The sequence below is a fragment of the Olea europaea genome, chromosome 23 (genome assembly GCF_002742605.1).
Source record: "Olea europaea var. sylvestris chromosome 23, O_europaea_v1, whole genome shotgun sequence".
NCBI classification, from domain to species: Eukaryota; Viridiplantae; Streptophyta; class Magnoliopsida; order Lamiales; family Oleaceae; genus Olea; species Olea europaea.
In genome coordinates this window covers 10992758-11013561 of record NC_036259.1, presented here as the reverse complement: position 1 = coordinate 11013561, position 20804 = coordinate 10992758, and the positions used below count along the sequence as shown (strand labels likewise).

The following is a 20804-nucleotide window of genomic DNA, read 5'->3' as shown; positions in this document are numbered from 1 at the left end:
TCATGTTTGGAATGAAATATCAATCTAGAAATTTAATATGTCGAGAACAACATTTGAAATGTCGAGAACATCATTTTAATGTAGCTTATCATGAAAGCTACTTCTCAAAATCCGCAATAATTGGAAAAAAATTTATTGCTTCATTTTTTTATTAAGGACATAATAGACAGTTTATTACCAAATTTAAAATGAATATTTTTGAATCGACACCCATAATATTGGACATTTTTTAAAGTATCCCTATATTAAATTGAATTTAATATATTTATTTTAAAATTTTTATTCTTGTCAAAGGCTAGAAATGCAAAGTGTAGTATATTATGATTTAAGACAGAGACTCTATTTGACACAATTTCGACAATGCCCAAACCCAACGCGGTTTCTTGTTCCAAGTCTCCCTCTCTCCCGCAAACGACTCTTCTATTCTTTCGTCCTCTGTCCATCTATTAAATCCTTATTCTCCATTGATTTTTAATCCTTCATTTGCCTACAAACAATCCATACAGATGTTTGTTGTGTATTTAATTTCTGAACGGAGGAATTGAATTGAATTGAAAGGGGACATGGGCTGTTTCAGCAGCAAGAGCGCCGATTCTAAAGCGAGTCGGGTAACTCGGTGGCAGTCCACTGGCATTGTCGCTTTGCGCGATTGCAAATTGAAGGCATGTTTTCGTTTCATCGCCTTCTTCGTTTCAAATATCTTGCTGGGTTTTTAGTTTTAATTTAATTTTTTTTTTCAAAGATGGAGTATGATTAGTAATATTCAATTCGAATTTCTATTGATTAAATTGAAACAAGGCTTTTGCTGTGGAAAATGAGAAAAGAAACAAATGGAATTTTAGCAGAATTAGGCGTATTTTGTTTATGCTGGTAATACTTGGGCCATCTCCAACTTTCCCACCATCATGCAAATTGCAAAGTCATCCCACCCATTACACCATTTTCATTTTTTATGACAGTGGGAGTCCGGGCAGCTCACACGCACTGAGCTACCCCCGGGGTTGCCCATTACACCAAAATGAACACTGCTTCCTTTATATACTTATTTTTAAATTCTTAACAATTATTTCAGAAATTATTTAAATACAAAAAAAATCCTTTCACAAAAGAAACACAAATGTTAGTAAATATAATTATCAAATTAAAATATATAAAAATTGAATTTGTTGCAATGCTGATCATTGCACCAAATTGGTGTAGAGATTTGGTGGTTTGATTTTTTGCACCAAAAACACTAATTTGGTGCTATGGTTGGAGATGCCGTTACTGATTATGTGATTTTAGGTTTTCCATTGTTTTGATTGCAGACAATTCCGGATGAAGTTATTGATCTAGAAAGATCCGTTCGTACCCTTGATTTATCGCACAACAGATTGGGTAATGATCTTTAGTATTTGAAGCACCTGCTTTTGTTAGCATTTTTGTTTTTAAATCAATTCTTGAGTTTTGTGGTTGCCTTAATTTCATATGGATTCTTGGTTTTGGAATTTATGCATTCACACCAACCAAAACCAAAATCAAATTCAGAAGTTAGCTGTTTCCATGTCTGTAACTTTACCTACCTAAAACTCTCTCCTTTTGTATGTGCTGTTTCAGTTGATATTCCTATGGAGATAAGCAAATTGATTAATTTGCAACGGCTGGTAAGAATTGCTGATTTGAGTTTTTGTATCTATGAGTTCGTTTTCTTGAACTTATATTTATATTAATATTTAACTACAATATATATGAACTGGTGCAATATTGCTGGATATGCTAACAGCGATTTTGCTTACCTGTGTGAATGGGTAATTAAATATTTTTATCAAAATCACAAGGAATTTACAGAAAGTAGATTGTTTGATATCTCAATTCTCGTTAAAAAAATTAATGCTGTTGATTTTACATGGGTTTTCATTTCTTTGGATGAACTAAACTGAATGTCTCAAGTCAAAACTTTAAGTTGTCATTCTCCATGCTTAACAATACAGTAAAGGCAGTGTCACCATTTGTATTTAGGTACTAACTATCATAAAGAATTGTACCAATTCAAACACTAGGTTTGATGATATAATGGATTGTAAGTCTTGAACTACATGTGGCATCCAATATTGTACTGGAGGCAATAACTGTTTTTGTATTTTCCTAGAAGATAAGACAGAACATTTAATGTTTTAATTTACATTGTAAATAGTACTTATAATTATTACTACTTTGTAAGTAGTTACACATTTGGTAACAGAATGTCAAATTACCAAAAAGTATTTAAGTTAAATAGTCATATTATATAAAATATTAGTTTGAAATTTTTATTATTTTAATAATTTTTTAAAATATAATATTCGAATCATTTTAGTTCTACATATTTATGAAGAGACCTGCTATAGAAACTGGGCCAATTGACAGGCCATGTTCCTCAGTGCCTGTGAATTGGCCCTGTTTGACAAGCAAAAGCGAGTTATGAAATGAATAATCCTTTGAAACAAGTGTCAGTATCACTTCCACCAGTCAAGCAGGTACTCATTTTTCTTGGGACAGATGTGAAATCATGTATTTGCACTTGATACTTGTTACTAGGTCCCAGCAATATTATGTATTTATGTTAATAATGAGATGGTGAGCTTCTTCTAAGAGATTGGTTTTTATAGATTTTAGCTGATAACGTCATTGAGCGTCTTCCAATGAATCTGGGGAAGCTTCAATCTTTAAAAGTTATGACCCTCGATGGAAATCGAGTTACCACATTGCCTGATGAATGTAAGTTTCTTTTTCTCCAATTTAGAGGATTTAGTATTGACTTAGTTGAACCTCTGGTTAAAATCTCCCCTTTGTTGATTAACTTAGAAGGTTATATTACTTACAGCACACCGTATCTTGTTTATATGAAATGATTATTTTATTATTATTATTTTTTTAGTGGGGCAATTGGTGAAACTAGAGCGGCTATCAATATCTGGAAATCTGCTACTGAATTTGCCTGAAACGATCGGGAGCTTGCGCAATGTGAGTAGCTCGCAGATACTACTTATGACTCTTTCATTTTAAGAGCGTGTGAGTTTCCATTAGAAATGTTATTGCTTGTACCATATTGGTGTCATTAATGTTGGGTGCTTGATGGGTTTATTGACATAGATTTTGACTTTTGGCATAGTTTATTTCATTGGTGGCATTTGGCCTAGACACTTGATTTTATGCTTGACACCAAGTTGTTTGCTTCAATTCTGCAGTCATCCTATGCCATCACCAATTTCTGTGATTTTATGTTTTTGAAATTTTTTCACACCTTTGTCAATAGTCATTGTGAAGTTTCATAGGTTTAGAATAGTGGGAACCTTTCTCTTATATTCCTCGTACAACAAATGCATGATTATTCTTCGTGATTTGAAGTTGAAGATAGAATATTCATTTCTTTTATATTGGCTGATAGTCCTCATGAAAAGCTAGAGGAAAAGAAGTGGAAATGCATGATTCAAATCAGTTGTGTAGCATAGTCAATGATATATGCTGTAGAGTTACTAGCTACACGAATAGGAAAACTCCATGTATTTGTAACCATGCCATTGTAGTATTGGAGTCGAAAATGAAAGAATTGTTGAACATGGGTTGTGGAGTTGCATATACCTGCACATTAAATCATTTATAACTACAAGATTTCCATTGCCATCATGATAGAAGTCATTCACATTTGTGATGTAAAGGATGCAGAAATTGATAAAGAAGAAGAGATTTTATGAGTAGGCAGAAATATTAGTTGAGTTTTGAAGGAAAGAAATAAGTGGATCTCAAATTACTCAGGATAATGCCATTTAGTTGTTTAATCATAATTTCTGTGGTTGAGTTTAGTAAGTGTAATAACTAGTGATCAGAATGAAAATCAACTTTTTAATTGTTAAACGTTGCAATTCAATTTCTTGGATCTAAGTGATAAAGCTGAACTAAATTTGATTTATTTTTAAAGAAAACAATGATTTGGGAATTTTGTTATCTAAAAGTTGTAAGTTAGGTAATTTAGTGTATCTTACGACAAATACTGACTTTCCATGTATTTTACATACAGTTGGAATAGAATATAATTGCAGATATTCTTTGAGTTAACTGCCGATTCATGAGATCTAAAGTTACACTTTAATTAATTAACTCTGTTTAGATATTATATTAAAATTGTAGAACTAATGCAGACCATATGACTTTGCAGTTGGTGCTGTTAAATGTGTCGAAGAACAAGCTAAACTTTCTTCCAGAGTCCATTGGTAGTTGCTTCTCTCTGGAAGAAATTCAAGCAAATGGTACCTTCAGATCTATCTTTCTGTTTATAGAGTTGATAATGATTTCTGTCCTGATGACCAGACATCTGAAATTATTTTTGTGCAAAATCTCATACTTTGCTTCTTCTTTCCCCCCCTTTTTTTTGTTTTCTTTTAAGGTTAGATTGGTCGGGCATTTTGCACTTTTTCAGTTATCTGGTATAATTGTCGTGGTGCAGTTTTTCTGCATGGATGTGTTTTTTTCAACTAGGAAGTTTTATTTCCTTTGTTTCAGTGCTCATTCATTCAGTTTTTAGGCTATAGAGTTTCGATGTGCATCTGAAGGACCGAATACCAGGTGAAGGCTTTTACCTTTGAAGAGACTTTAGATTCCTAATTTTTGTATGATTGAATTCAGAGGGAATGTAAAAACCTGAGATGGCATCAGGTGTGAGTGTAAAGTTATGTATACGTTTAGCACTTACATACCACTTTCTAGATACCTAGACATCAGAATTGGGGATGACGGTAGAAATAGATTGAGTAAATTAAGCAAAACTTGCACATCTTTTGTATATTTAGCTTTGAGATTAATAGAAAAAAATGTTGAAGAAACTCTTGGTGGAAATTCCTCCTTAGTAATACCCAAGAAACTGAGGTCCCTTTAGTATTGCACGAATTAGATACTGGTGCATTATGAAGAGAGGACTGATATATGAGGATAACCAAAAAGATGAAAGCAATATCTTCCCTTCAAGGATCCAATGACAATCGCATTAGATTTTTATTACTACCATGTTTGGTAAAGAATGTTCTACGAACATTTTATTTCCTCGCTGGTCCATGGGTAATAATAGATATTGTTGTTTCCAAGCTTTCTTTATGGGAGTAAATAATATTTTCTGCACCGCATGTTGATTTTGAATCTTTAGAACTGGACGCATTTCTTATTTTGGGAAACGTAGCATTAGCTAGTTTTTATCTTCTCTGTTTGTAGTTTTTGAGTGATTTTGTCCATGAGTCTTTTGCTGCATTTTCCACCACTCTTTACCCCTCCTATTTAACTGCATGATTTGTTATCTGTTGCAGAAAATTCCATCGAAGAGCTTCCTGCTTCAGTTTGCAATCTCGTTCATCTAAAATCACTGTCCTTGAACAATAATAATGTGAGGCAGGTATTTTGTTGATTGTTATGTTGTCATCCTTTTTCTTTTTAATAAATTTCTTTTCGTAAATTTCTGATACTTTCATCCTGTAAACGTTGCCTTTTATAATAATGAAGATCATTATTGTTTGGAATTGAATTATTTTTAATCATCTTTCTCTCTCTCTATATCATTTAACCGGCCATTTTCTGCCAGATGTCTTTTCTTGTCGGATTTTTACTTGAATTTTGGTTTTATATTAGCATTAAATTTGTTATTCTAGTTAGTTGCATATTGCAGGTACCTCCAGATTTGTTGAAAGAATGCAAAAGTCTGCAGAATATATCACTCCATGGCAATCCCATTGTTATGGATCAATTTCAACAAGTGGGATTAGTGTTTTTCTGTTTCTCTTTCACACCGCTCAATGCACTTTTAATATCAATAATTGACAGTACCATGCAACTTCTATCTGTAAGTAATCACCCAAGTTATCTTTCAGATGGAGGGATTTCAGGATTTTGAATCCCGGAGGAAAAAGAAGTTTGACAAGCAAATAGATTCTAATGTGATGATAAGTTCTAAAGGTCTTGATGAGGGTGTTGATCTATGAAATACTTGCAATGACAATTTTTGTAAGGCTTCCAAACCACTCTCTGATGCCAATTCTGCATTTTTGCCTTTTTTTCTTCTATAATTTTAGAAGATTTCGCAAGTAGGGTTGATTCTTCTTCTAAATTCCATTTGTGTTAAACACAGAATTGCCAATCTGGGTTCACCCTCTTTTTCTACGAAACAAAGACACTCTTACTTGGACTGCGTATTCATGTCCGGCGTGTATTGTTTTGCGTTGGACACTAAGAATCCTCCTACACTCCCAGAAATGGATTTGATAAGCCGTATACTGTGACCGATTTATAATATATCTTTAATATATAGCATCGAGGGATATTTAAGTATTCTTCTCGTGCAAGTGTTCGACTTGCCTTGTGTTGTGTCCTATATTAAAAAGTATATAAAGATATAATATATAAATTTAAAATGTTACGAGTTTTAATTGATGTCCCTTTGTCCTTATTTTTGAAAATCTTATGTTTCGTATCTGAGTCCATGTCGTATCATATCGTGTAACCCATAGGTAGTATATGATATCTCATTTTAACCCCCGAGCGTATGAATCTTAAGTCACCGGGTTGCCAATATGGATCATGAGTTCCATAGGGAGTATATGATAAGTCGTTTTCTGTGTGCTTGAAGAAGACAAACAATTGAAGGTATTTATGTTTTCCTTTTGACGGCATGCTATATGTACATAGTTGTTGAAATAGTTAGCAATTTCTAGTTCACTTAATGAGAAGAAAAAAGGCTCAACTCCGCATATGCTGATTGCCACTTTGCTATATTATCAAAAGCCTCTCCTGATTATCACATTTCAATTCTTTGTTAGCAGTTTCTTGTGATGTTTCTTCGATATTGCTTCATTCCTATATATCATTTGAGTTTTGTATCTTGTAGAAGTCGAGTTTCTCAGCCATGTTGGGTGGAGCCATTTGAACAAGGCCATGGCGCAGATATTTATGGCTTATGTATTTAAAGATTTAGAGCTGCAAATGGTATCACTTCTGTTCTGTGGCTGGTATTTGATCTTTGTGAAATGCTGTGTACATAAGCTGTATGTATGGGCCAACTTTCAATAACACATTTTAGTTTCTACTCACGGAATGCCTATTGGAGTATATTTCCTTGTCTTTTGCAATTGTACATGTAAGACTGCTTCATTGAATAAGAAACTGTTTTGAGCAGATTTACCCCTGTTTGGCCCCCCACTCTCACTCTCCCCCCTCTCCCAAATTCATTTTCAACTATACATTTTATGGAACTTGGACTTTTACCAACTTTTCAACTATATATTTTATCAAATTTTATCAAAATCTACTAAAAAAATTAATTTTTATCCAAACCAGACAAGAGCTTATTGCGGTCCGTTCTATTTCTTGGTGCTTGATCTGCATCACATCACCATTCAAGTTCAATGACACTATAATCTCCTCATTTATATGATTATATGGGGTAGGTGGAAATAAAAGGTAGGATATAGACTCATGGGACACGTTAGTTACATTCTTTAACATTGTACGTTTATATATTATATTTTTATTTATTTTATAATAAATTGAGTAATTATTAATTTTTTATATTTCGTGGTGAAATCTTTTAACTTTGTGAGTAACCATACTAAAATAATTTTATTCAAAGTTATGTATACAAAATAGGATGACCCGTATGTTCGTTTATGATAGGGGTGTAATTGTTTCTATTCTTTTATGTAGGAATCCAAGTAAATGTCCATTGCACTTAAAGTTCATGCTCACCACTAAAAACATACTTTACTTAATTGTATACTTCTATGAGAAAACAAAGAAATATTTCAACAGCCATTCCAACAAAAGAAACTCAACTCTCTTTCGTTTATACAATAGATATCTTTGATATTAGACACTACCTTACCATGTTATTATTATGTTATTGGTTGAGTTGACTTAAGCGCCAGATTACTAATTTATCGTACAACATATAAATAGAGTATTCTATTGGTTTGGTTCTATGTCTTCTTTTTACTATACATTGACATATGCCTTTGAAAGTTAAGATTTAGCGATGTATGTGTAATTCTAAATAACAGCTTGAACTTTTAAATCAAATAGTTTAATAGGATAACAGAATAAACAAAGTTCGTGAGTACAAATTTCATTCTTACTTATTTAATTTAATCTTTTAAATCAAGTGGTTCAACAATTTATGCCTGATTTGTGGCGAGCACATGTTTTTGTGGGTGTTTGGGTTCTTCTTCATTATCATGTAAAAGAATCTTGAAATATTCTTCTTAGAAGCAGAATAAGCAAGCCCAAGACCCATAAAGTAATTAAGAAATTGCTAATGAGGGAAAAGCCAGTGTGTTTCTTTTTCTAACTTTTTATTGCATTTGGGTGAAGACAATATTTGATTCTAACACCCACATGCACGGCCAATGCAAATATCAAGCGAAGGTGAAATATGGGTCCCATTGCACTTAACTTCTTCTCACTTTTTTTTTTTTTTTTTTAATTTAAATCCTTTTTGTAATTAACTGACTTTTTTTGCGTATTCCCTAAGCATTTTTTTGTTGAGAACTTGCTCATTTGCACATGCACCTTTATTATTCATACACCCATAAAATTGGGATATTTAGTTGCCTTTTGCATACATGTTTTCATACTATCTGTTAATGTATTATTATTATTGATGAAAACACTGCAAAAAACATGCAGCATTTCGAGATATGAGGGCAAAATTGCAATAGAGTCCTTAGTTTCGGGACTAATAGTGCAATTTTACATTTTTATTTATTTATTTATTTATTTTTAATACGTATCTTCCCAACAAAGTCAGAAGCATGAAAATGCCCCAGTAGTACCCTCGAGGAGGCGTACAAATATTTATGGCCTGCATGAATAAAAGTTTGACTTACTTATAATTAATGATTGTTTATTCATATTTTTAATTACTTAATCAAAGAAGATGATACATAGTGGACCAGTTAAGCTGCAGCATATCTGCATACACTCTTGCTCTGAAGTAATTTTCTACTCCATGCTTAGTGGATCTTGCTTTGACTTGGGATTAAAGATATTGCCTAAAAGCAACATTTGTAAATTTACATTTTTCCCCTCATTTTTATTTTTTCATGATTTCAATATTTAAATGAAATATCTTGCTTAAAAATGCATCTAGCTAGCTAGTTAGGTACATAACTAAGATTTAATAACTCATAATTGCTACAAATTGCAAAAAGGATTTTGGTATATGATCATAATTAACATGCGCACACACACATATGCGGGGTTTATGAATATGTAGAAATATTTTCGTCTACGATTGTTTTTAGGTGAAGTCTCATTTAGCTATTTGAGGGGATTGTCTATTTGGTGGGAGTTGTTTCATGATAGTTCGAGCGGCTAACTCATGGTTGACTTATTTAATTAGTTTGTCCAATTTTGCCTTGGTTGATCTATCTACTTTCTTTGGTAAGTAGCCAACTAACTACTTGGCACTCAAAGGCCTTTCACGTTTCTTGTTACCAACTATGCGTCGTTTAGGTCTAACTTGATCTATACAAGCTTTACAGGCCATCTTATAAATTAAAATTTTAGATTACATTTATCATTTTATTGAAAAATATAAAAATGAAGATAGAAACAAAACAAATTACTTATTTGTAGGCTTAATATAGCCAACAAATATTAATATTGTGATACACTAATGGTATTTCTAGGATTTGTTCTTATATGTTGTTCAATTGGGGAATTTGTTAACCAATAGATCCAAAGCAAGGCATCTTATCTTCCTTTCTTAATAATGTTGCAAAGGCATCGGACTAGGACAAGTGAATGGCCAACTTTTTCTAGGATAGAGATTTGTCAATTGGAGAGTACCTTAAGAAAAATCACATAATTTTACTCAATTGAGTCGATAAATGTTAAAAAAACATTTTGATGGTCCAAAATTCACCACCATTAACCATGATTATAAGGGATTTGGCACCGAATAAGACTTAAATCTAAGATTTGTTTAATACATAAAGTTAATATTGTTGAATGTAATCATAGTACTATGTAGTATGTACCAAATGGTCCAAACCTCGATTTCCCTTCTAGTAATTTTGTATTTTTGTTTGATAGTTGAAGGATTAGCAGCTTTAGGCCCTTTACTTATTTCCTTGCTACAAAGATCATCAACGTGCAAAGAACTCAGTACCATTTCTTGGCACAATTTCTACTTTGGAAAGGGATGAAATTGTGAAAAACTTACTTCTTTTTCACCCATAGAGGTAAAAAATTGTTATCTTTCTAAAAATAAGTTCTTTGCTGTCAAACTAAGCATAATACTTAATTTTTTTTTTATCAATAAAAGAATTAATTAGTTTTAAGCTTATTTACTTATGAGTAACTACTTAAGCTTAGCCGAATATGCTCATTAATTGTTAGCTCATTAATCTTGCAGCTACAAGAAATTTTACTTTTAATGATTAAATAATTTTCTTAAAAAGTCTCTCCACAGTACCCTTTTCTATGAATAAGCCAATACCTTTATTTATGAATAAACCAAATAATGACATTTTAAATTTTAAATTTTCGTTAAAAGTAATTTCATTTGTCATAACTATCTTAAGGACATATGCCTAATCGATCATAGTGTTTAATAAGTCACATTGTACTAAGCCATGTTACTATCTAATATTTGAAGAAAATTAAATGTTAAAATCTCTTGATTGCCTTTATTTTATTTTATTTATTTCAAATGTAAGATTCTTTGTCCATTCACAGGGCAATTGTACATACATAGTAGTGCATGAACACTAACAGGCCAAATCACAAGCATACATATAATGTGCATATGCACATGTCTATAACAATAAAACAATTAGGAAGCAATTATGTAGTGATGTTTCCTAGTTTTCATTTGCTATACTATGTGCTTACTAAACTTCAACCTTTGCCCACTTCATATGCAAACAAAGTCAACAAAAGAATCGAAACATGAGCAACTTAATTATTTACTACAGAGTTCTAGACACGATTAAATATTATGACGAGCAAGATTTTAACTTCTCTCTTTTTTAATATTATAAAGTCAAAATAAAAAAAAAAAATAAAAAAAAGAAGAGAAATCGGACCATGTATCCTCAGAAAAGTGCATCTTCTCTGAGACACTGATCTATCTTGTAAGATCAAATATTCTTTGATGATCGATAGTGAAATAGTATCGTGACAACGTCTCTCTTTGGCAACCAAATGACAATGGCAAGAACATATCTCTTCGGGGATGCGAAAAATATTCCTTGCTTGAATTAGTTCATCTAGCCTTGGCCTAATAGCTCGGATGGGGCGTACCCTTAATTCTATTCTTTCTTGTCCATGGAACCAAGTCCATGAAATACTTCTTCCACATCAATTCTTTTTACTAAACATGCTAGATGGACATGACCATTATGCAATATTAAATTATAATATATAAGATAGTCAATAAAAATTTAATTTTTTATTTTCTGACATGTTAATTAAAGAAGAATATAGAATAATAGCAAAAATTAAATACTAAAAATTGAGATTATAGTTTCATATCAAATATTTACATAATATTGTGTGCAATGTTAACCAATTAATTTAACTTAGAAGACATCAACAAATACATAACAGCTAAATCTTGAAATGAAATGCTGGCGAAAAGTGTCAGTGCGAGAATTGTGCAGTTCGAGCCGGCCGGCTTGGTTGTGAGCAAAGGCCGGCAGGCTGGCCGGCCCGCAATCAGCGTTCATTTCAGCTAAAAGCTAGCCTGTGCCTCGCTACTACAATCCAATTGCCTCTATCGATTATTATTATTCTTTAATTCCAGACAGCTTTTACTTATTTTTGTTGGGGTAGAAACAATTTATTTTATTTTATTTTATTTTTTGTTTGATTAGTGAAGATAATAAAAATAATGCTTTAATTCAGTTAAATTTTAAGTCATAAGAGGGAATTAACTATCATAAAATTTTACAACACCGTGTTATCTTTTAGTTGAAATTATGAATAAGTTTAGATTTTTTTAGTAATGATCTTCTCGAAATCTCATTTAAGAAGGGTTGAGTTGGGATTCTAGTTCAGTTAAAGAAGTTCGTATTTATAAAAGTTACAACTATAAAAAAAATTATGAGCTAGACGTTCTTTTCTTACTCTTTTAAATATGATAGATCGGACTAATTCTGTGGTGAAACCATATTATTACGAATTCCATTGTGGAGTCTTGGCTAAAAAAAAATAAAAATGAGGAAGGTCGAATTCAAAATTATTCATTATTTGAGAGCGAAAATTTTGATCGAAATATCAATCCAATTTAATACATATCCGTTTATTGAATTCCAGAAACCATATTTACCCCATAATTTCCTATATTAGAGATAATAATTGTTTTCATATTTGGAAATTTACCCAACAAAATTCAATGGAGTAGAGTAGAGTAGAGTAGTATGCTTTTAATTGGCAAGTAACAATAGTGAAGACAACTTGATGGGACCCCACCCTACATTGGGGATCTTCGACTTTTTTTATCTAGATCTATTATTCTGAACTTGTTGTCCTAGTAGCTCTAACACGACCTATCTTTGACTTGGCAATGTGGATTTACTTATTACATAGACGTTTATGCTCCGAGTTTTGATTTGTGATACCTCTTTTTTATCGAGTTTAGATCTATTGTCCAAATTTACTATTGGTCCCTTTCGCTAGTTGGCGTACGATTCTTTAGGAGTACACCAGCCACTATGATAGCTTTTACCTTCCTTTTATCTTTGCTTACATGCATGGATTTCTCCTCCAAAATTTGCAAGAGAAAGAATCTCTCTCTACCCCAATTTTATTTTTTTCTTCCATAATTTGGCTTGTTCATCGCCGTCTTTAGCTACAAAGCCAACTGACCCTTCTTTTAATTAGTTCAACTTTCAAGTTTCAACTACTCTATAGCTACTTCTACTTCTACTAGCAAGAAAAAAATTAGAGAGAAAAGCAAAGAGAGCTCTTTTGCCTTTGCTTTTCTTGTTCATCAGATCTTGTTAACACTCCACATAAAATTCAAGAATCTGAAATCCTGGGATTCGGATTCCGCTTCATGATATCATCTCTTTCTTGATCAATTTTTGATCTTTGTTTCTTTCTCTTTTGGATTTTGATTTGATTGATTCTATGGAGGAAGATCAGGGACTAAAACATAAGTGCAAGTTTTGTAGCAAAGGCTTTGCCTCAGGTAGATCTTTGGGGGGCCACATGAGGTCTCATTTGATCAATATTTCATCTGATGAAAAATTGATCAAAAAAAAGAAGCTCCCAACTCTTATCAATTCGAAAAGTAACTCCGACGAACTGAGGGAGAATCCGAAGAAGACAAACAAATTCTCCAAGTCATCAAACGATGATGAGGGTAGTTTGTTTAAGGACAAGATTTGTAAGGAATGTGGAAAAAGTTTCCAATCTTGGAAAGCTTTGTTTGGCCACATGAAGTGCCACTCTGTAAATGGAAGGAACATTTCTAGTGTCGAAGAGGATTCTTGGAACGGGTCGAATGATCATCAGAAGCCTGATTTGGATAGCGAATCGGATAATGACGGTTTGAACCCGTGCAGACGAAAGAGATCGGATAGAATGATCAAAAGGTACAACACTTCATCTTCTTTAAGTACTATTGCTGCTAATGTTTCACCCTGCATTTCTGAGATTGATCAGCAAGAACAAGAAGAGGTTGCCATTAGTTTAATTATGCTTTCGAGGGATGTGAGTGTTATGAATTCTGTTCTCGATCAATCCTCTGAGAATAATTCTAACTTTTTAGAGTCGAACAAAATTACTCTACTGAACACCAAGAAATCAAAGTCTGATGAGGAAATCAAAACTCCTGTTTTTCCAATAAATGGTCTCAAAATCAGCAAATCTCATGTTTCTGCATATGGGTTTCTTGAGAAAAAGAATCTTGACAACGAGTCCGAAGTTAACTCTCCCAAGAAATTGATAAAGAAAAGCGGATCGGAAAAGTTTGAGATAGAATCTAATAAGAAGAAGAAGTTAAGCAAGAGAAAATGCATTGTTTCGTATGATCCTCAATTGAGTGTGCCTGAGGATTTCCAAGAAAAAGTTACTTATTTTGGCACTTCTGATTATGATTTCTGTGAGAAAAAAAGAAGATTTGAGTGCACACATTGTCACAAGGCCTTCTCTTCTTATCAAGCACTTGGAGGCCATAGAGCGAGCCACAAGAAATTAAAAGGCTGCTGCACTCCAAACAACGAAAACAGACTCGACAATGATCAAATTTTGCCAAATCAATCTTCGAATGGTAAACTCATGATCGATATTTTTGCAATGAAGTCCGAATCAGAAGTCAAGAATATTTCAAAGGATTTCAAATGCCCGATTTGCTTTAAAGTTTTTGCATCTGGCCAAGCCTTAGGTGGACACAAGAGATCACATTTAATTCGCGAGGAGAAAACCAATCCATCTACCGTGATCGAAAAACAAGAACCAATTCCTGCAGGAATTCGAGATTTTCTTGATCTCAACTTGCCTGCACCTGTCGAAGAAGATCTCAGTAACGATCAACTTGGGTTAAAGCCATGGTGGAGCGGAACCAGCAGCCTCGAGCACGAGCTACTACTCGGCCTACTCTCCAGCTGATGATCCATCTTCTTTCTTGGTTAATTTTCCTTAAAAGAACATACACAAACTCACACGGAAAAGTGTACAGATTCGTTAATTATTTGCAGATTTTCGAAGTAATAACTACTATGTTGAATGTTCTTTTTACCTAGTAAATTTTCGCATGTTATAATTATAAGTTACCTCTTTTGCAGATACGATTATAGCTTAATTCTAACATCGAGGTAAAGTAAATTGTTCTTGTGTAATAATTTATTCTTGGCATTGAAGGAAAATGAGTAATTAAGTTGTTGAAATCAAGAATAAAGTTGCAAGTGATCACAAGTTGGTTGTTTAGTCACCTACCATTAAACATGACAACCCATCTTATCAGTTTTTGTTTCATTAAACATAATAATTTGAAGGGGGAGAAGGTGATAAATCTTGGTTTTAATAGTCTCATTGTTTCCCTTTATTGTATGATAACGTGAGCACATGAGATATACATGTTGGGTTATGTGCCTAAAATATTAGGATTTTATTTTTATTTTATTTATTTACTTTTTTTGGATTTCGAATGTATTATGAATAAATAGTAGGTTTTATTTATTTAATAAAAAGGAAGTTACATTATAATTTGAGCATGTGTGTAAAGTGTCTTCGATTAATGAGTGTGATCTAATATTGGTCATAACCTCATCACGTTGGGAATCGAAAAGTGATGTGGTAGAAGATTATTCAGATCTGAAATCCCGCCTCATTTGGTAAAAGAGTTCACTTAAATATTTTCTTATGATTGATTTTGATTCTAGCTTAGTATTTGATGATGTGATCACAAAGAAATTGTTAATGAAAATATTAGTTTAAATATTAAAAAAAAATTAATTAGTTTGGGTAAAATGGTCAAATTAGCTCGTCACTAATTATTTCTATCCAAAAGAGGCAATGAATTAAGATAGCAAGTCAAGAAGATTTAATTGCATAGAATAAAATAACATTACTTCTACAATTTTATATATTTCAAGAGGTAAATCTTGAACCCTTATTGGAATAAGCTCAAACAAATAATTAATTTTCTAGATCAGATCACATTATTTGTGTTCGATTATTATAGCTTGATTTATATAAGTTCGACGGGATCTCATAGTAGCTCCAAAAAATTCAATGATTTAATTATATATATAATTAAAGTCCAAGAATTGCACATACGACACGATTAAAGTTTGATCAAAGTCGATTGATCTTTGATTGACTAGATGGTCAATTCGAATTTGAATTCAATCGAAGTCAAAATTTGGATTTGACCATATGATAAGTTTGACCATGTAATTGATAGAGTTTTTTCTTTTATGAAGTTTCAAATTCTTAAAATACTACAATAATCTATACATTTTTTGACCAAGACAACAAGAATTATCCAAGTCAATTTAAATTTTCAAAAAGAAGCCTTCTCGTCTCTTGAAAATAAAAAGTCTTGCGTTCTTGAAGTCTAGTCTTGATTTGGGGTTCTTAGTCAGATCTGGGGTCTATTCAAAAAGTGTAATTTGAAGTTGAAGAATACCAAAGAAAAATCATGAATTTAAGATAGTTCAAATAGATCAAGAAAATAAAGATTATTGATTTAAAGTTGAGATTCTACCTCATTAACCCAATGACATTTAAATCTTCATCTTATTAATTGTTTAGGTTTACAAAATGTAGTAATTAGAAAAAGATTCTTGTCCCAAGGTAAAAAAAAATTTACATTTCTTGTTTTTCGAGATTAAATTCTAACAGTACGATAAATTAGATATAGTAGATAAATACGTGTAGTATTAATATGGTGTATAAGAAAACAAAAATGGTCAACATATATTCTTGAAATGTCGAAAACAAACAAAATTAAAACTTCTAATATTTGGTAAGCAATGAAAATCGGAGCTCGAATTTCAAAACGATAATTTGACATCATTTCAACTACACATTCTTTAATAGAATAATATTAAGCACAAATTCAAAACTCATTATTTTTTAACAACATATTTTTCATCAATACACTATTCAAAAAATATATATATATATTTTTTTTATGAAAAGAATGAGGCTGGGCGAAATTTGTATTAAATTGTGAGGTGTACGAGGTTTCCTATAAGTTTTGTTCAAAAGTCCGTTACAACTTTTGAACTTGGGATTAATGGTCTAATTTCAACTAATGGTCCTTGGCACAGTATTTATTGGACCTACCCAGGAATGGGCTTGCAATGTCTGAAAGTCCATGGGCCTAAATTAAAATGATCCACACTTCATTAGAATTTTCCTACTTCAGCAATTTATGATAGACAACCGATAGAGTTGAAATGCGTGAGGATGAAAGAGCGCGAACTTAGAATCCATTGGACAAAAAAAAAAATATAATAATAATAAAACAATAATAATAATAATAAAATAAAAAAATTCTTTCTATTTTATACATAAGAGTTTTTTGAAAAAGTTATCTTAATTTTTATTCGAAAACTAATGTTAAAAAGAGTTTTCCATTTCAAAAGAATTTTTAAAGATAGTCACATTAGATCAACTTATTCTAAAAACTATTTTAACTAGAAGAAATATTTTTAAAAAATAGCCAAATGGATCCAAAAACTCATTTTGACTTTTTAAAAGTCATACTAGTAAGGTACTTAAAAACTTAGAGAACTTTGTCATTAGCTAATAAAATTTTATTGGTAGAAGGTGAAATGACATGACCAAACAACTTACTATTTTAATAAAGACTCCAAAAATATATTGATTTGGGTATTTATTATTCAATCTTGTTACATGTACATTCTGGTTTACACCTAGATTTATCGAATTTACGTTTGACATAATCTCACACCATCCTTCACATCTCATACATTCATTCAATTGTTGTAAAACATCCAGGTAAATTTTATGTCAAAGGTATCAAAGTGGATGTGCAAATAGGTTAATTGTTTATTATTTATAAGTATACAGCCGTAAGTGAATCAATAATTCATATTTTATCACATTTTTCGTATCATTCACCATAATTTCCAATTATTTTTTGTTGAATGAATTTGTACAAGTCCATAAACATGGCACCAGGGTCCCAACAAAAATATTTAACCTCTTTTTGTCAAAATTGTCTAAAACATGGAGCAGATGTTCACGGTTTTATTTTTGGGGTTTTTTAATTTAATTTTATTATAGAATATATAAATATACTATTTTACACCTCATTTAATTAGTCAATTTGAATCAAAATTCAAATTTCAATGTTGACTAACGAAATTCTGGATGGAATTTGTCCAACATTCTCTGACTGTTGTTAAAGTGAAAGGTTAGCAGCAAAAATGAAATGTTAAGGCATATTCAGCAACAAAATAAAAAGTTTGAAATCTCGGTTGCAATTTTTCCTATTTTTATATAGGGGAAAGTAAATAACAATCTATATTTAAAGACATAATTTTAGTTTTGACAAACTTTATGTATTTATTTATTATTTTTTTTTTCAAATATCAGACCATAAATAATTTTTTCATATTATATATGAGGAATAATTAATGAGTATCGGTGTTCATCTTATGTTTAGCATCGATGACGTTTCATATAAATCTATTTGGAACTATTTCTCATACTCATGTATTTGACACACTTATTTGACAAATAATTGTGACATTTAATTAAAGTCAATCCAACGCTCAATATTTTATGGATCTCAAGTGATTATAACAAATTCTTTCATAATCTTAGTGAAATATATATTTTATGGATCTCAAGTGGTTATAACAAATTCTCCCATAATCTTAGTGAAATATATATATCCAACGTAGATTAATTTAAATTAAATGTCATGAATATTTATCAAATAAGTGTGTCAAATTTTTTGGTAGGAGAAACGGTCCTGAAATCTAGTAATGAATTTTAAACTTAATTAAATATTATGGCCTACCATAAGTTTATCCATCAATGGTTATATGACACATAAGTAATGCTTCACATGAGATAAGTACCAGTAAATCATTTATATATGGATTGATTCACATTTCTTCCAAAAATCACATAGTATTAATTAAATAGACAATTAAATATGTTTTATTAATTAAACGGAGAGTTAAATAAATTAAGGTTACAATATCATATAGTTTATAGCCGCACTTATGCACTAGTCTCAATCACAAAACGTCATAGACACAAATCACAAATTTTATAAATTACAAAGATCACAATATATCAAATTAGTTTTTCACGATTTATTTTTCGATCATAAATTACAAATTTTATAGATTACAACTTATTTCATAGGCATAAATTATCAAATTAATTGGTTACAAGTTATTTATTGATCAGAAATAATCAAATTAATTGATCACAATTAATTTATTGGTCATGAAAACACAAATTGTGAATTACAATTATACATTTTTTAGGTCACATATTATATATTGGTTACAACTTATTTGTTTTATTGGTCACTATTACCCCAATTAGGTAGTCATAAATTTCCATTTGTCATTCCTACCTTACCCTACTCAACCATTGTCAACACCACTCCCAACGAACTATCACCACCTCAATCTCCTATCAACAACCACCACACAACTAGTGATGCAACACCACCACCATCATTTCCTGTGCTTCTAACATATCACAACCACCACCCCACCATTACCAATTGTTGGGTTTTGATACCCAATAACTCCCCGAGCTATGATGTAAAATTGATTTTTGTTATCGGTCGGCTTGGACCAAATGGCTGAACGAAATGTCAACGCCACTATTAGAATGACCCAACCCCAAATTGTATGGACCACAAGAAGTGACCCAGTTTAATAGTGTTGCTCATGGCCCGATTCACCTTTACTTGGAGGGCTTTACGTTGTTACCCATTTTGGAGCCCATTGACTTGAGTGTTGGGCCTTTAGGTTGTGACTTTAACCTATACCTAACTTACCATATTTGGACTCCTTACTTGGGCTATATACTTGCTTCTTACTCACTGCCTCCAACAAGACCTGTGTGTGCAAATTGTAGTCTTCTTCTCGTTTTCTCTTCTGTCCATTTCGGTTGTTCTTCACCTGTGATTACTTTGTGATCTTTCCTGTGTGGAATAGTACATCTTGGTGAGCTCTTTGTGGGCAAGTAAAGCAACCGTGAAGGGAAGAAACCGTTTTGGTCGATTGGGTTTGAGTTCCATAGTGGTGTTGACATTGGTGAAACTGAGCCCGGAAAATCCACCAATTAGAGGTCGATTATTCAAAATTTGGTATCAGAGCAAGGTTAGGGTGGAATTTTTGGCCAAAATCTGACAAGAAAATCGATAGAAATTAGAAAATAAAAGTGTCCAGAATTTTTTCTCAAAAATCGAATCTGCAACTTCAATTTTGGCCAATCCAGACGTCTTTTGGTGAAACAGAGGCCGGATTCATGATCTGCAGGTGGAGGCGGTGCTGGGTGGCCGGCGCATCTAGGTGACGGCGACCGACGACGGCGGCGCGTGTGGGCGCGTGGAGCCGATTCTGGGGAAGTTGTCTTCAGGCAGTTTGTTCCTCACATTATTTCTAACATTTTTCGTGTTGGGAGTTTTCTATTCCAGATTACACAGAAAAAGTTGGACGGTTTTATCCCTGGAAATCGAACTGCATTTCTTGGCAGGCTGCACGGTTATATCTGCTGAATCTTTAGGACGAATAGTGGTGGTTCTAAAGCAGTAGATTCGCATCTCTCTCGATTATACGGACTTAGACATTTCCGCTCTGGTAAATTGGTTTAACCCGTTAATTTCAGCATTAACACGTTATCGTGTGGGGTGACAATAGGTTGGAGGTTGTCATTGCTTGACAGCCATTGCTTGTGCTAGAAATTAGGATTACTTGCTCTTGTGTGATTGAGTATTTTTTCTTGGATAAATTAGCATACTGTGCTTTGTGCTAAAATTGCCTTGAAATTTCGTTTGATTGGATATACCTATTTTTTTGTTGCATCGTAAATTCCGCTGTATTATTACTTTCGTTAGAATACCTAGACGTTACCCGTTCGAACGTTCCCTTGATCTAAGACAGCGAGTCTTACAAAACCCTGAGAATCTATAACGGTGTTTATTGCAGCCGTAGGATTACTTTGTGTGATCTATTTGCACAATTGATTGCTTCATTTTTCAAAAATGTCTTTGCATTTCGAAGTTGGTATTTTTAATGGAAAAGGTGATTTTTCAATTTGACAACAAAAAATGAAGGGTATTTTAGTTCAACAAA

The 20804-nt window shown here is 32.3% G+C and overlaps 2 protein-coding genes across 6 annotated transcripts; both read left to right on the top strand.

Moving 5' to 3' along the window:
- The first annotated feature begins 347 nt into the window (after window positions 1-347).
- On the top strand, window positions 348-7176 carry LOC111372377 (plant intracellular Ras-group-related LRR protein 7-like). Of its 5 annotated transcripts, none has more exons than XM_022994694.1 (10): window positions 348-662; window positions 1308-1377; window positions 1597-1643; window positions 2628-2736; window positions 2897-2982; window positions 4175-4265; window positions 5313-5389; window positions 5669-5755; window positions 5871-6003; window positions 6884-7176. In XM_022994694.1, exons 1-9 carry the CDS (start codon window positions 564-566, stop codon window positions 5979-5981), a joined length of 777 nt encoding a protein of 258 aa, XP_022850462.1. In that variant the 5' UTR covers window positions 348-563; the 3' UTR covers window positions 5982-6003; window positions 6884-7176. The 5 variants fall into 5 exon arrangements, 3 of the variants coding, with proteins under 3 accessions (XP_022850462.1, XP_022850461.1, XP_022850463.1); XM_022994693.1 differs by having other exon boundaries at window positions 5313-5398; XR_002698749.1 differs by having other exon boundaries at window positions 5669-6003.
- Window positions 7177-12753: 5577 nt separating this feature from the next.
- Window positions 12754-14739, top strand: LOC111372376 (zinc finger protein ZAT4-like). The gene has a single exon (XM_022994692.1). It carries the CDS (start codon window positions 13129-13131, stop codon window positions 14608-14610), a length of 1482 nt encoding a protein of 493 aa, XP_022850460.1. The 5' UTR covers window positions 12754-13128; the 3' UTR covers window positions 14611-14739.
- Window positions 14740-20804: the final 6065 nt, after the last annotated feature.

Coding starts and splice junctions, on each gene's coding strand:
- LOC111372376 (XM_022994692.1), top strand. CDS start 13,129: ATGGAGGAAGATCAGGGACTAAAACATAAGTGCAAGTTTTGTAGCAAA.
- LOC111372377 (XM_022994693.1), top strand. CDS start 564: ATGGGCTGTTTCAGCAGCAAGAGCGCCGATTCTAAAGCGAGTCGGGTA. Junction 1,378..1,596: donor TTTATCGCACAACAGATTGG/GTAATGATCTTT, acceptor GTGCTGTTTCAG/TTGATATTCCTATGGAGATA. Junction 2,737..2,896: donor TACCACATTGCCTGATGAAT/GTAAGTTTCTTT, acceptor TTATTTTTTTAG/TGGGGCAATTGGTGAAACTA.